The sequence below is a fragment of the Oryzias latipes genome, chromosome 8 (genome assembly GCF_053564925.1).
Source record: "Oryzias latipes strain Hd-rR chromosome 8, Olatipes_Hd-rR_3.1".
NCBI lineage: Eukaryota > Metazoa > Chordata > Actinopteri > Beloniformes > Adrianichthyidae > Oryzias > Oryzias latipes.
Window position 1 is genome coordinate 2,202,577 of NC_136244.1, and position 15,258 is coordinate 2,217,834.

General features: G+C 42.4%; 1 protein-coding gene across 1 annotated transcript; it reads right to left on the bottom strand.

The window, feature by feature from the left end:
* Window positions 1–12,100: 12,100 nt before the first annotated feature.
* Window positions 12,101–14,946, bottom strand: hoxb13a (homeobox B13a). The gene is made up of 2 exons (XM_023957823.2): window positions 13,946–14,946; window positions 12,101–13,370 (listed from the first exon to the last, which is right to left on the bottom strand). Exons 1-2 carry the CDS (start codon window positions 14,667–14,669, stop codon window positions 13,123–13,125), a joined length of 972 nt encoding a protein of 323 aa, XP_023813591.1. The 5' UTR covers window positions 14,670–14,946; the 3' UTR covers window positions 12,101–13,122.
* Window positions 14,947–15,258: the final 312 nt, after the last annotated feature.

A 15,258-nucleotide genomic window follows, 5' to 3' on the forward strand; every position in this document is an offset into this window, starting at 1 on the left:
CGAAATTTAAATTGTAATTTATGTAGTTCCTCCGGTTCTGAGCAAAAGTCCTTAGTAATTCGTTACTTTGTAATCTGTTACCCCTAACACTGCCAATATGGTTCATTTTCAATAAAAAAATAACAAATTGGTTTTATTTTTTAGTGCTGCTACAGTTTTTATAAAAGATCTCCAACAAGTTGTGTTTCGTTTATGGTTTTCTGTAGTGCATTTAGTGCAGTGGCCATCCTCGTGCACATGCATAATTTTCAGATTTTTTTGAACATCTGCTGTGTTGCCTGTTGTTGAAGTTGGCACACCAGCTTCATCTTTCCTGTTCTAAACTTTTTTTCTGACTGAGAGGAAAAGAACAGCAGCACTGGTTTAACATGATCTGTGCAGATGTCACGCGCACTGATGAAACTCTGATTTACAAACCGAAACATGAAGGTTGCAGGGCTGGGATTGCTGTGCAGCTGTATGGCAAGTAAAAAGGATCAATATACGTTCAGGAAAAAATTTACCGAACTTAAAAAAATAATCTGTGAGCCAAAAAACAAAATAGAAGATCTTGATTTAAAAAAGGTCCTCACTGCAGCACGTCAACGCCATCAGACAAACAAATAAGAGTAAAACTGAGTTAAACTAAAAATATATAAACCCAGCCATCTGATGATTTTGAGGATGCAACACTGAATTGGTTTTCTGTGGGCTTCCGGCAGGAGCCCCCTGGTTTCCCTATGGAATATTATTTCTCAGGAAAACTCCTGCCAGCAGGTGTCACTGTTGTCTGGTACGGCTCCTCATCTGAAAACTCCTTTGGATTGGACGGCAGGCTCACCCTTCCAAGAACTCCCCACCTTAGCGTTGTTGTTGGGAACTGAACACCAAACAGGAGACTCGTATCAGAAACATCTGCAGCTGTCGGGAGGCGTCATGTGACATGTGGCATCCAGACCTCCATTCGTCAAATCAGCACTGGATGTCAGGGGGTCGAATCCTCGGGTGCAGAACTTCTGCCGATGTTTGTAGAGACCCCCCCCCCCCCCCCCCAGACCATTCCAAGCTTTTCTGCACCCCTAAATGTTTGTCTGTGGCTCCTAAGACCTCACACAGAAGACGGGAGGTTTCTGCCCCCCCCGCCCCCTCTTTCTCACTTACTCTACCCCCCCCCAACCTGCTCAAAACAGGCTTTTCGCTGAGTCTTCCTCCTTTTCCTTCTTCCATAATTATAAACAGACAGGACCCCCCCCCCCCCCCCCCCCAACACACACACAGACCGACATAACTGCAAATGGTAGATCCACAGCTCGTCATGCTCATATAACTGGTTTCCATGACAACCAGGCCCAAGATTGCAATAAAACTTTACAGCGGAGGAAGAGGCCGCAGCCATCACTCTGCCTCTTTCTTCTGAGTGTGTGTGTCACTGCAGGAACAGTAAAGAAGAAAGCAGATCCATCTTAAAACCGCCTGTAATCACTCTCCCCTTCCCGCCGCCGCGCTCACAAGCTGCTTCCCATGAAATGAGTCACGGGGGAAATAAAGCATTTTTCATTAAAGTTGGCCAGTCAGCGCATTAAGAGAATTAAACCAGATTTATGGATCCAGATTTGCATTTCTAACTGGCACAAAGGCGCACGGCCCTGAACATGGATGTCATGTGTGCTGCTTCCGAGTCTTGAATCCATCAGATCAGTCCGGTGACACGGACGCTGCAGAGGTCTCTGCTCTCTGTCCATGTTTATCCTGCTTCCGTTCTAATGGTCAGTCATGACCACAGAGCTCAAAACAAAGACTGCACTGGTCATGTGACTGGAGGATCCTCTGCTGTAGCCAAAAGGGACGTCACCGTCTTCATCAAACGCCACGGTCACCTCATTGTCATAGGTCACCTCCTAAATAAATGTGAATCCCACAAAAACTGTAACTCGTGCAATATCTGAAGCCAATGTGCAATATTAACAATTTCCAGTGCAATGTAATGCAATTTAGAATAGTTATGTAGCTTTGTACATATGTATATTTTCAGTTAAACTCAATTTTATTGTTCTTTAGAAGATTATCTATTTTATTGTTTAAGCAGCTGGAGAGCACCAGAAATTTCGTTGTCACAAGTTTCTTGTGTTACAATGACAATAAAGGCTTTCTGATTCTGATTCTGATTCTGATTCTGATTCTGATTCTGATTCTGAAATTCTGAAACTCCCTGAAATCTAACATGAGTGAATCTGGTTTCTGCTACAGCTGCATCAAGAAAACAGCTGGATTTTCCTTTTATGCAACAATCCATGATTTGAGAGAAATTAGTCAAATTCTCAAAAAACAAACTCCCTGAAAGACATTTGAGAACACAAAAACAAAGTCAGAGTTTAAACTTTGTTTCTTGTTTAGTCTTTATTATAAATGATTGTGTTTGTCTAAATGACCAAAGTCATGTCATTGAGTGCATTTGCACATAAAAATAAAAAGGCTGTAATTCATTCATGCATAATAATTGATCAGTTTCAGTCACCAAACTGACCCGTCTCCGCCTGCTGCTTGTTTTCTGCATCAGTCCTCATCTGTCTCACCTGTCATCTATTTCCCGGTTTGTTTGCTCAATTTCAGTGTTTGTTGTGGCTGTCAGTGTGGATTTTCCTTTTTTCTTCTTGCTGGTTTGTTTTTGAGGAATTTTGGATCTTGCGGTTTTATTGGACTGCTCACATCAGGATGGCGTGAAGAGGATCCTGCTGAGTGGAACGATTTCTCTTTCAGATATTAATCCAGCTTCCATTTCTCTCTTTGTTCTTTATTCTTAACTGACCTTGTAGAAATTTCTGTGAGCGGAGCGCTGCTGAAAATGCAATTTCCCTCTGGGATAAATAAATTATTCTGATTCTTCCCTCCCCAGGATGAACCTTAAGGCTCATGTTTATCTCATGCTGTCAGCATGGAACCCATTTCTGTCTCCCCTCATTAATTCCATTTTGCCTCAACACTGAAACTTTCATAGCTTCCCCCTGACTCCCGACTCTCTTATTACGCTTGTATTGTCTTTATGACATGCAGCTGCAGTATTTGATCACTTTAGGAACATCTATTGCATGACTGAAGACCTGCATAATTTTGAAGTTGTTGAGACCTGCTCCTGTTTCTTTGTCTTTTATTGGCAATTTTAGATCCTCAAGAGACAATAAAAGATCTTCTATATGTAAACCCATCAGAGTGTTACTGACAATCAATGTAATTTAGAAAAAACAAACCTTGTTAAACCCCGTTTGGCATTAGAAAAGAAATATGAAAACCAAACAGAAGTTGTCATATGGTGGTATGACCAGCAGATGGCGGTGTGGTACAAGAAAAACACATTATATGAAGATAGATGCGATTTTCACACCTTAAAAATGTTCATGATTGAAAAATAATCATTCAGTCAAAGCGATCAAACATTAAATATGTCTGTAGATGTGCAGAAAGGTTGCACAGAAAGGCGTCATGTGTCAAGTATAGGTATGCGTGTTTGATCTGCCCCACAAAGTGACAGTGTTTCCTTCATTTCAGCCCGCCAGTGTGCACTGCGCATGTTTTACTGCAGACTGCTGCGCGCGCGTCAACAGCTGACGGCTCCATAAAGGCGTCTCTGTGACAAAGATGCAGCTGTGACGTCACGGGGAGGCAGGGCAGTCGCGCGCACAGAGGCTGAAGTAATCAGGGTTTTATTCTGAGCCCCATAAAAGCGCGACTCCTGCATCCGAGCCTCTCATGTGACCTTGAGACTGCAGATCCAATCCTTTTCCTCTTTCACTGCTGAACTGCTGCTCCTTTAGAACGCGAGGTAGCTGCCTGCATCAGACATGAATGCATGAAAACATGTTGCTGTCTTATTAATGTATATGATATCAATAATTCAAGAAAAAACCCAGCAGATTTTAGCAGAAACATGTCCTAAAATTTGCATGGACTCATTCATCATCATTTCCATACCGCACTTGTTTTCCTCAGGCGCTCACAGACATCAGTCTGGTCAAATGAATGAACTTGACTGACAGACGGTCGCTCCACCAGCAGCTGACACAGCGTTTCCACTGGATCCTCAGGTGTTCTTAGCTTTCCATCAGTTACGGCAGTTGGATGGGACTAAGAGGACTTTTGGCTTTTGGGGGGGCAGCAGCAGCAGGACTGCCAGAGTTCCTGTTCATCTGTTTACCCACATTTAAGAAAAAAAAACACTGTTTGTACCACATCTGGAAATCCCATCCAAAATGAGCAGTAAACAAAAACGTGAAAAGATGATTTTTCCCCCCACTTGTTTAATGACGTAATGGAAAATATCAGGCTATTTTAAATGTAGAAATTTTCAGACAATACAATTAAGTTGTGCAGTTGTTCAGAATCTCAAAACCACCTGAACGCCCATACAACATTCCAAAAAGGTGTAATGTTGCAACATAATGTGGTTTAGTAACCACTTCCATTGCTGCAGGACATGATTGGTTTTGATCGGTTTTCCCAAAAACACTTTGATGATTCATTCATTCATTTTCTAAACCCGTTTTGTGCCTTTAGGGCTCACGGAGCTGCTGGAGCCTATCCTGGCCACTTGTGGGCAAAGGGACATGCTGGACAGGTCGCCAGTCTGTCACAGGGCCAGAAATCACACACCCATTCACTTTAAAGATATTCTAGCTGATCATAACTGACTAATTTCAGATTTTCTTTTCTTTTTAAGAAAACAGAAAAATTCTACTTTGGGTCAGAAAATATATAATAATCGTCTCATCATGGTTGGAGTTTTGCATCCTGTTCATAAAAACATCAGGCTTGTGGTCAAAACTGTAACCGGATGGGAACTGCAACCAATGTGAACTTCAGAGGAGCATCTTCCTGCAGCAGAACTGCCCTGGCCCCTTCTCCTTCCTCCTAAAGAAGAAACAGGTCAGTGAGGGACAGAATGTTTACCTGTTTATTGGAGATATTCAGTATATACAATAAGTTAGGGATATTTTTATTTACAAGAGTGCTTTTCCTATTTGGTCTGAATTTTAATGGTGTACATCAAAGTTACCTTTGATATCATTATTAACAAATGAGAAAAAACACCATTATCATTCATTCAATGTTTTATACTGCAATAAATAGGGGAACACTATGTAGCCCCAACTAACAAAAACACGACCATGTGGACCATAAAGTCTCAAAGAATTCCAGAGTCTGCTTCAAGAACAGATGATTGAGGATTTTTGTGCTGTTATAAAAAGAGGCTTCTTCACTTGGGACAGGAATTCCCGCCATAGAGACAACTATCTAAAAGCTGAAGCAGTTCCCTACTTTGAACACTAGATGGAGAAAAAGAACTGACCATAAACTGCCGTTTTCTTTGTCTCAAATACGTGTGTAGAGTGATTGACAGGTCATAAAAGTGAAACTTTGATCAAACTTTCAGATACCTGAGTGGTACTAAAATATGTTATAATGGGAAAACTTAAAGGAATGTAAAGTTTCAGCTAAAGGAGTTTAGAGTTTATGCTTTTTGTTCTAAAGGTTACTTTTTAAAAATCCATACAATGAACAATACCAAATGTTATGAAAACTGGGACTTATAAAAAATCCTTTGAAAAAATTATTTAGTGTTAAAACCTGTTTGACTGGTGACAATTCTGTTGGTTTTCTACCGAATTCTGAAGCATAAGACAAGTTTCCCCAAAGAATTAATGAGTCTTACATTGAAAAGTCAAACCCCAAAAACACCAAACAGGTTTTTATTCAAAGCAGGTGTTCATTCACTCTTGTCCATCTAAACGCAGCTAATGTAGAAATCTATTTGTAAATGTTTTGGGGTTTTATTGACATTGAAAAATGTCCTCCTAGCTGCAGATCCAGGTTGGACCTGCAGCTAGGAGGACTGCAGCCTTTTCATCGCGGCCTGTCCGGCCATGAATCTGGTTTGAGACTGGCGGGAAAAACACGAAAGCCTGAAATGGAAAAGGTCTAAAATCAAGTTCTAGATATAAAATGTGATTATCCTTAAATTCCTGTGAGCGTTTTGGGTCTGCTCGAAAGACACAAACATTCTGTAATGTTTTTTTCTTTTACTTTAGCTATTGTTTTATTCTTTTTTTGATTCATGTGATTTCAGTTCTGAGGTGACTATTGGACTCTGATGGGGGTTTATCTAAACCTGAATCAAGTTTCCTGTCCAAGCAGGTCATGTGAATTAACACTCATGTCCAAATGTCACTAAAGTAATATAGACAAACTGAATATTTTATTAGATGAGAGTTCTTGCTCTCTTTCGAGGTCTCCACAGCCATTCATCCACCTCCATCCTCTCCTGGACCCTCACTCCCTGAGTTCACTGACGTTCTTGGTTTGGATTTTGGTTTCATTTTTTTTTTATCTTTTGTTCCTTTCATGAAAATAGTTGGATACCAAATATGTTTACATGAGTTTTGTACAATTGAACATTTTTACAATTGGAAAGGAGCAGGTTTCCATTGGATGTCCTTTCTGAGACATCCCTCTGCATTTATCCAGACCAGCACATAAAAACTTCCTATTGTGCCTCATCTGCAATGTTAAATACTATTCTAAATTTGAGAAGGAAATAAATAAACAAATAAAGTATTTATCCAATGCATAATAAGCGAGAACATCAACAAAGGGGAAAACAGGATCAAACTGTAAGGGGGGCTAAACTGACATTTAGAAGGGATTTCATTCGTCTTATCCATTTATGCATAAAACAAGTTATGTATCTATGCTATGTCCATAAAAGTTGCACTTCATGGCTGACATTGGAGCTTGGCTTTGAGCTGGAATTTTACAGGGAGGACTCAGTTGCTCCTTATCTCCTAAATTACATCCCTGTTGATCCGTCCTGATCACAGACACTCAGAATTTGTGCTTTTAATACTTTATGTCGTGGGTGGTGTAAGGTGACAACTTCACACAGAAGTCCGACTCTGAAGACACACTGGGGATTTTCCAAAACTTACTTTTTTATAATAATAATAATAATAATAATAATAATAATAATAATTATTATAACGTGAGTCCTTCATTCTGTTCTCATGTATAAAAGGAAACACAGAAATTTAGGGAAAAAAAACTCATTAATCTTCATTATCACCGCAGAGCCATAAAATCTTTTGAAACCAGGCAGAAATGTTTATTATTGTAAAATTAGACCACTTCAATTAGAGGCATTGTTGAAAGTAAGGGTTTGTTTTTCCTAGTTTTGGTTGGATCTTTGTGCTTTTTCACATTCATAGATTGTCTCTGAAATCGATCATCCTTCCATCTTCATCGTATCCCTTTTGGGGTCACAGGGTTGCTGGAGCCTAACCCTGTTGGGCGTAGGAGGGGTTCACCCTGAACAGGTCGCCTGGCTGTTGCCACACAGTCACACCCTGGGACAAAGTTTTAGGACTGGGAGGAATTAAACCGGCAAAAACCCACACATTCACGAGGAGAACGTGCAGCTGGGACTTGAACCAACGCCTTCTTGCTGTGGAACGAGAACCACTGTGCCACCATGCAGTCCCATATTAGGGAATATGTTCAGTCAGATGTTACCTGAAAGGCTGGGGGGGGGGGGGGGGGGTCAAAACTTTTGTCCGCTTGTTTTTTGGTTTGTTTTTTATTGCTTTTGTTGTTCTTTTTAATGATGCTGGAGTTTCTTTTATTGATATTTCTGTGTTCTGCCTCTGTTTCAGTTTATGACGTGAACATCTCACTCATTCTGTACGTTTACTGTCTGCACTTGCAAACATGACCGCAGTGACACACAAACACACGCGTGTGTGTGTTTATGGGAGTCTTAGACATGACTGTAAAACACCGTTTCTTTCCTGAATGGTAAACATGCTGAAATAATGTCCATCTGTGCATCAGTAATGAGATGTCCGGACGTTTATGTTATTTATTTATCTGTGGTTCTGATGGTTAGAACACCAAAGCTGATTCTCGTAAAGATCTGCGTTTTTCTGCTTCATGCTAACTGAAAGTCAGCTGGAAAAACGTGAAAAGACCTGAATTCCTTTCTTCAACAGACCGGATAAGTGGAAAAATTAGGTTTTTGCTCAGACAATATTCATTTTAACTGTGGTGAGGGTTTTTAGGAGAAAAAACAAACAAACTTAGACATTTAGCAGGAAAAAAAAGCAGTTCTTCTTAAGCCCAGTTTCTGTCTGCTGCATGTTCTTGATGTTTCGTCTTTGTTGGCTCAGTGGCAAATGTTTAGACATTTGATCAATTTTACTTTTTTAAATGATTTTTAATGTCTCAAAGCAGTGACACATAAATATTAAAGGACTTTGATTTATAAATTAGATCCAGGTGCAGATCCACCAGAGCAGTCTCAAATGAAAACCGTTCCTTTTTGCTGAAACTCCACTTTCTGTGAAAGACATTTCCCACTCATCTGTGACCAGTTTGAGCCGTTTTCAGAAGCAAACTGCATCTTAGTTGTAGCAGCAGCAGCGCTGGACACATGTTTTAATGTGTGTTTTTATCCATATGATGTGTCTGTTTTTACATTTTATAGGTATTTTTTAACATTAACTGTTGTTTTTTCTGGTATTTTTTTCTTCTCATTTTTTATTTATCTTTCTTGTAAAAAAGCAACCCAGTCTCATCCTAAAATGTGTAGTAGCTACATTTGTCCACATGGAAATGCGTGAGAGTTTTACAAAAACGCCCCCTAAACTGTGAGGCGGATACGTATCCGCCTCAGTTTGTAAATGGACAAATGCTGCAAATTAGCGACTGATAGAAAGACAACAGGAACTCAAAGACCCACTGGTTCCAACCAAGAAGAGCATCTCTGAAAGAACAACACGTCCAACCTGGAGCAGATGGACTACAGCAGCAGAAGACCACACCGCTTACCACTGCTGTCAGCTAAGGACAGGAAACTGAGGCTACAACTCACACAGACTCACCAAAACTGGACCATAGAAGATGGAAAAATGTTGTCTGGTCTGATGAGTCTCCATTTCTGCTGCCACATTCAGATGGTAGGGTCAACAACATGGAAGCATGGATCCATCCTGTCTTGTATCAACGGTTCAGGCTGGTGGTGGTGGTGTCATGGTGTGGGGATATTTTCTTGGCACATTTTGGGCCCATTAGTAGCAACGCCACAGCCTACCTGAGTGTTGTTGCTGACCGTGTCCATCCCTTTCTGTGGACCATCTTCTGATGCTACTTCCAGCAGGATAAGGCTCCATGTCCTAAAGCTGGAATCATGTCAGACTGGTTTCTAGAACATAACAATGGCTTCCCTGGACTCAAACGGTCAACAGAACCTCATAGAGAACCTTTGGGATGTGGTGGAACGGGAGATCAGCATCATGGATGTTCACCAGACAAATCTGCAGCAACTGTGTGATGCTGTCATGTCAACATGGACCAAACTCTGAGGAATGTTTCCAGTTTGATTCTATGCCAGCAAGGATTAAGGCGGTTCTGATGGAAAAAGGGGGTCCAACCCGATACTAAGGTGGACCTGATAAAGTAGCTGATGAGTGTATTTCATTATTTTTATTTGCTCAAAAAAACATCTAAAGCAAAATCCCAATCACAGCACATCTTGTCTGGTTTCTTTTCTGTCCAGCAGCTTCGTCTTCAAGACATCCAGATTTGGGTCTTAAAGAGATTTGAATCTTTTGTCTTAAAAGGTTTTAAGAAATCCAAAGGGCCTTGAACAAGATCTTCTTTTTTTAAATAATGATTTTTGGAAGCAATATTCTTATTAATTAAAACTATTCTTAACATTTATAAACAAGAACAAAAAATTCACATCTGGATTAAACTGAAATTTTCCAACACTTAATCTGTCATTTTCAATTAGACAACTAAGATATTTTACATATGTTTGTTTTTTTCTGCTTTTATGTGATGTTGATGATTAGCTAAATGCCTGTTTTTTCAATAATTTCTCCTTTATAAATTCATGGGGACACACACCTGTTTTGGACAGTGACACTTTTGTCAGTTTGTGTGCATCAACGTTATCACTTAATTATGTAAAATGAAAGTGAATTAAATAAAAGCCTTTGACCTTTGATTCCAACTAGTTTAGGTTATGAAAAGTGCATTTATTCTTTTAAATGTACAAATGTTGAATGTTTTCCGTGACGATAACATGAAAGGCATTGAAGTTGACATCTGAACGATTTGCAGAAAACAATTAGAAACGGACAACCTCTGAGCAACTCTAGTCCACACTCTGAATGTGCGTGACACGACACACTAAAGTGTGTGTTACATTAGGTTTTAGGATAATTTCACAAACTTTACAGAATCACCTGATTTTATTAACTTTCCTCCGGTGTTTTCAGTGTTGGAGAAGCCATTTTTAATATTTGCAAACAAAAGATCAGACTCACAGAAGATACGACCCAATCAGATTAAGAAAATAGCAGAGCAGCTCCAAGTGTCTTCAGGGTTTCTGGTAAAACCTGACGCAGTGTTTCCTTCTCAGCCCTCTGGCCCCTCCCGGCTGTCCTGAGCAGACAGAGGCCAGACCACTAACTGTTTACGAGCTGTCTGTCTGTCTCAAGTTCAATTGCAAAGTCCAGCCGAAGAAAACAAAAAGACAGTTCACACTGCAGACGGAGGAGGAGAGGGAAGGTGGTAAAAACGTTAGAGAGGGTGTGTGTGTGTGTGTGTGTGGGTGTGTGTGTGTGTGTGTGTGCGTTTGTGTGTGTGGTTTGTTGGACATGAACTTGAGACAGAAAAACGAGCCTCAGTCCCGCATTCCTGCTCTTAAACATAAAGAAGACTCTGGGGAGTTTTTGTGTGTGTTTGTGTGTGTGTTTGTGGATGAGTGTGTGTGTGTTTGAGGGGGTCCAATAGAATAGAATAGAATAGAATATTGTGTTACAGGTGTTTTGCAAATCTGGATGAAATGGATTTTCTGTATTTTAAATAACAGAAAAGTTAACATCTTGTTTGCATTGTTCTGATCTTTCTCTTGTTTTGAATAAAACACAAAAATTCACATCATTTAAATCTGCAGCATTTATGGCAGAATTTAGAAAACAGTTTCTGCTTAATTTCCAGCATCACAATATGAGAATTTAGATATTTAATTATCCATCCTTCCATGCACTTTTAATCATCTAAATTACTTTTTTCTTTCAGATTGACAGATTTGTGATTTCTCTGCATCTGCCTCAGCCAATAATCCACAAATACTTCATAAATCAAGTTCCGATATAATTTCATTGAGGCGTCAATATTTAACAGCATGAAAATACTTTGAACAGTATTTAATAAACATTACATGATTTATGGATTAAGATAGAATCATATTTTCTATTAAAAGTGGAGGAACATTTTTTATTCGTCTGGCCTACATTTTAAACTGGTCCTCCAGTAATGTCTGCCATCATTTGCTGCCACATTTAAGGTGTTTTAGTTCGAAAATGTCAAACATTTCTGAAAAAGTTCTGTTTTAAAATTAAACGTTGAATTTTGTAAATATTTTTGTCCTGAAAACAGAAATTTGTCTCACGTTCAGCGGCGGGACTTTTCTAAAAAAGCCCGGGACTCGTGTGCGCGTCAGCGGCATGAGCGCGGCAGAGTGCGCGCAGAGTCCCGGGCTTTTCAGCTGCTGTGACGGAGTATCCTACCGCTTCTGATCAACATGAGGCTGGTACTGTGGCAGCCTGGCCTCTTCATCCTCCTCCTGCCCCTCCTCCTCCTCCCTGGTATCTGGACCAGAGGGAAAGAGGAGCTTTACGAGCCTGCGAGCTTCCGTGCGTTTTGTTGGCTTTAAAGGACAGAGACGGATCCGTGGAGAGAGTCAACAAGCCGGCGGAGCCGTTTTTCAAGTTCAATGTTAAGGGTTAACGGGCGCGCGCACTTAGATGCAAATGAAATGTGTCTCTGTATAGCTTAGATTAAGAATAAAACAACATTTAAAAATCTATCTATCTATCTATCTATCTATCTATCTATCTATCTATCTATCTATCTATCTATCTATCTATCTATCTATCTATCTATCTATCTATCTATCTAATCTTTTGGATTTTCTTTTTTCTATTTTAGGCCTATGACAAACATTTTTAATTGATCTTTTGCGTCATCCGTTTGTCACCAAACCTAAAACATATTTATGAGCTTAATCTTTTTGTTTAAAGTCCGATTTTTGTCTTTTTTTCCATGTTCAGTTGGAGTCGCTGGTTCGAGACCGTCTCTCTCGCGCGCAGCAGGGATGTTTTACGCAGAAACATTTTAAACGGTTATGAGGTTTTTCGCGCTGCAACAAGCCATTCATTTTTTTAAGTTTTTTTTCATCTGGAAAAAAAAACACAATTGCGGAGTGAAGTGAACGTAATTAAATGAATTATTTTGTTCTGCGGCGTCGCTATTCTACCGATTTGTCGAGGAAAATAACCCTAAAATTTGATAATAAAATGAAAATGAAAAACGTGAAATGTATTACAAGTTAAACAAATATTGATTTTTTTTAACAAAGGCAAATCATTTTTTTCAATTAATGTAATTATGGAGCCTGCTTTGTGTGTAATCATAAGTCTGAGGGAAAAAAAGCTTTGATGTTCTGCAAACCGGTGGAAAAAACAGGCAGAGTTTTGGTTTGAGTCCGGAAAATTTAAGTAAATGTGTTAATTGATGCTTAGTGATCTTAAAAGCGGATCCGTTGGTGGGTTTTGGTCCGGATTGCGGCCCGGTTTTCCGGATCATCATGTGGGGTGGATCCTGCCTCGCTCAGGTCTTTCAAGTTCGGGTTGATTCGTTTTCCTGTCTGAAATTTAAAAAGATGACGAGAGGATCCAACAGGCTGATTTTTAAGATAAACCCGTCTGGACACCATTAGGTTCTTTCTAAAAGAATTTATTATGACTTATATATAGTTCAGTTACTGGTTCACGGACGAGCAAGGAGAAGAGAAGAGGGTTCCGGGCTGTACTGGACCCGGACGCACGAACACGAAGACACACGGAACATACATGACAGGAATGCAGGCAGAGAGAGCTCTATATACAGACTCAGATGAGTTTCTGGTAGAGGGGCTTTGGTTATTTTCTTCTGGTTTTGATTTTTCTCTGAGCGCGACAAAGGTCGGTCCCAGTGTGGTCAAAACTGGCTCGGAAAACAGTCCTTCTCCTGAAGGATCCACAGCGCAGTTTACGGCGCGCTGCTCTTCACTTTGGCCACGAACTTCTTCTCCTTGACGCGCCTGTTCTGGAACCAGATGGTGATCTGTCGCTCCGACAGGTTGGTCACGGCGGAGATCTTCCTGCGCTTGTCCTTGGTGATGAATTTGTTGGCCGCGTACTCCTTCTCCAGCTCTTTCAGCTGGATCTTGGTGTACGGGATTCGCTTCTTCCGGCCGCGGCGGAAGGGCGAGCCGTCGTGCTGATGCGCCACCACATCTGACGGAGAGAGAGGACAGAGAGGCGGCTGAGCTCGGGGTTGCACGCGTGCGCGCACACACACTGACTGCTGCAAACAGAGCGGGACATGCACGCTTCCCTGCGTAAAACACGCGCTCTGCAGCCGTCGTCAGTCAACATGGACGCAGAAATGTTAAACGAGCCTTTTGTTAGGTCAAATAATGTTCTCCAAATTAGGCCTCTAGGCTTCTGGCTCCGGCATCATCACCGTAGAGGATGCTGGGACAGAAACTTAAATGATAATTAGTCCTTGTGGGTCTGAAAGTTGCTCATTTCTGCTTTACTGTCTGTTAAACACGTTTCTGTCGTCATTTCCGGGCGCAAACAGCTTGTCTTACTTTAAAGCTCATAAAACCATGAAATTGTTTGAGCTCATTAACATCAACCACAGTCTCTGCTCTGAACATGCGTTTCGTCTGCTGCCGCATAATTATTCACCTTTTGTCCAACTGCCTTCGATCCCGCCCGGCGTGTTACAGTAATAATCACGTTGTTTGTTTTATGGAACACGTCCTTCTGTTCGTGCAAACACGCGGGTGAACGGAAGCACTCACCAGCCAGCGCGGATTTCCAAAGGTGGCCCGCCTGCGCCTGCTCCTTGGAGCAGTACATCTGCCCCCCCCAGCCGTTCAGAGCCCACGGCTGGTAGCCGTCCATGGGTAACAGGCTGTCGTGGCGCGGCTCCCCGGCTCCCAGCGTTTGGACCACCGACACGTCCAGGTAGCTCGCCATGGACTGGTACGGGCTCGGATATCCGTGATAAAACGCGAACTCCTTTGCTGCCCGGTGGTTCGGGTACTCGTCGGGACTCACCGTCGTGTCCATGTACTGCGAGCTGAGCGCGGCTCCGGCCGCCTGGGTGCACGATTTAAGAGAGCCTCGACCCATCCTGCAGGGATAGTAGCCGTTCCCAAAGTAACCGTAGGGCAGCGCGGTGGCGGCGGAAGAGCTTTGGTGCGGCATGGCGGCGGCGGCTGCGCACTGTCCAGCGGCGCACTGCTTCCCCGAGGTCGCAGCGGTTTCTCCGGAGCCTGAGGTGGACACGTCCACCGTGGAGAAACCGGCTGAGGAGTGCATCAGGCCGGACGCGTGGCCCCCCAAGGCTGCGGCGGCCGCCGAGTGCGCCATAATGTTGCGGCATTGGCTCGCCGCCGTCGCAAAATTCCCGCCGCCAACCAGTCCGTCCATGTTCTTGCTCATGTCGTCCAGGTTGTTGTCATACACAAACATCACCGCGTCCGCTGGCCAGCGAGGATTCAGGACCAGGGGGGATGTCATATGCGCGCCGTTTCCCAGCCCGCCTCCGCTTTGCCGCCGTTTCCTCTGAACTCTGTCCGGTCACGGCGCGCAGCTGCTACATCTGCTCACGCAGGTGGACCGCTGTTCCCCACTGGCCGCACCTGAACATGCACGGTGCGGTTCGTCTGCACACGCATAAACTTCACGCACTTCCTCTGCCTGGACACGTGCTCCCTCGACGGCGCTCTCAGACGCAGAGTCTCGGTAACGGGTTGGAGCGCCGTTACATCCAGCCTCGGCCTTTACGCAGAAGCCCTCGGGCTCTAGATGACTGTCCATTGGATAAGGACTTGTGGTCACGTGATGGGATGAGAGAAAAGGGAAGACAACAGAGCTGGATGGAGCTGTCAGTCAGAGGAAAATATTTTTACGAGGTTCGATCTGTGGCACGAGAGAGGCATGAGCACGTATACGTTTCTGGCGCGCCTCTGCCGCGTGCTCCTGCTCCAGTTTGCTTAAACATTTTTTTGGAACCAAAAGCTCTGAGTTTCAATAGACGGAATCCTTTGTGCGCAAACATTCTCAATTACGCACAGAGTCCTGTCATCAGATCCTCGAGCTGAAACTA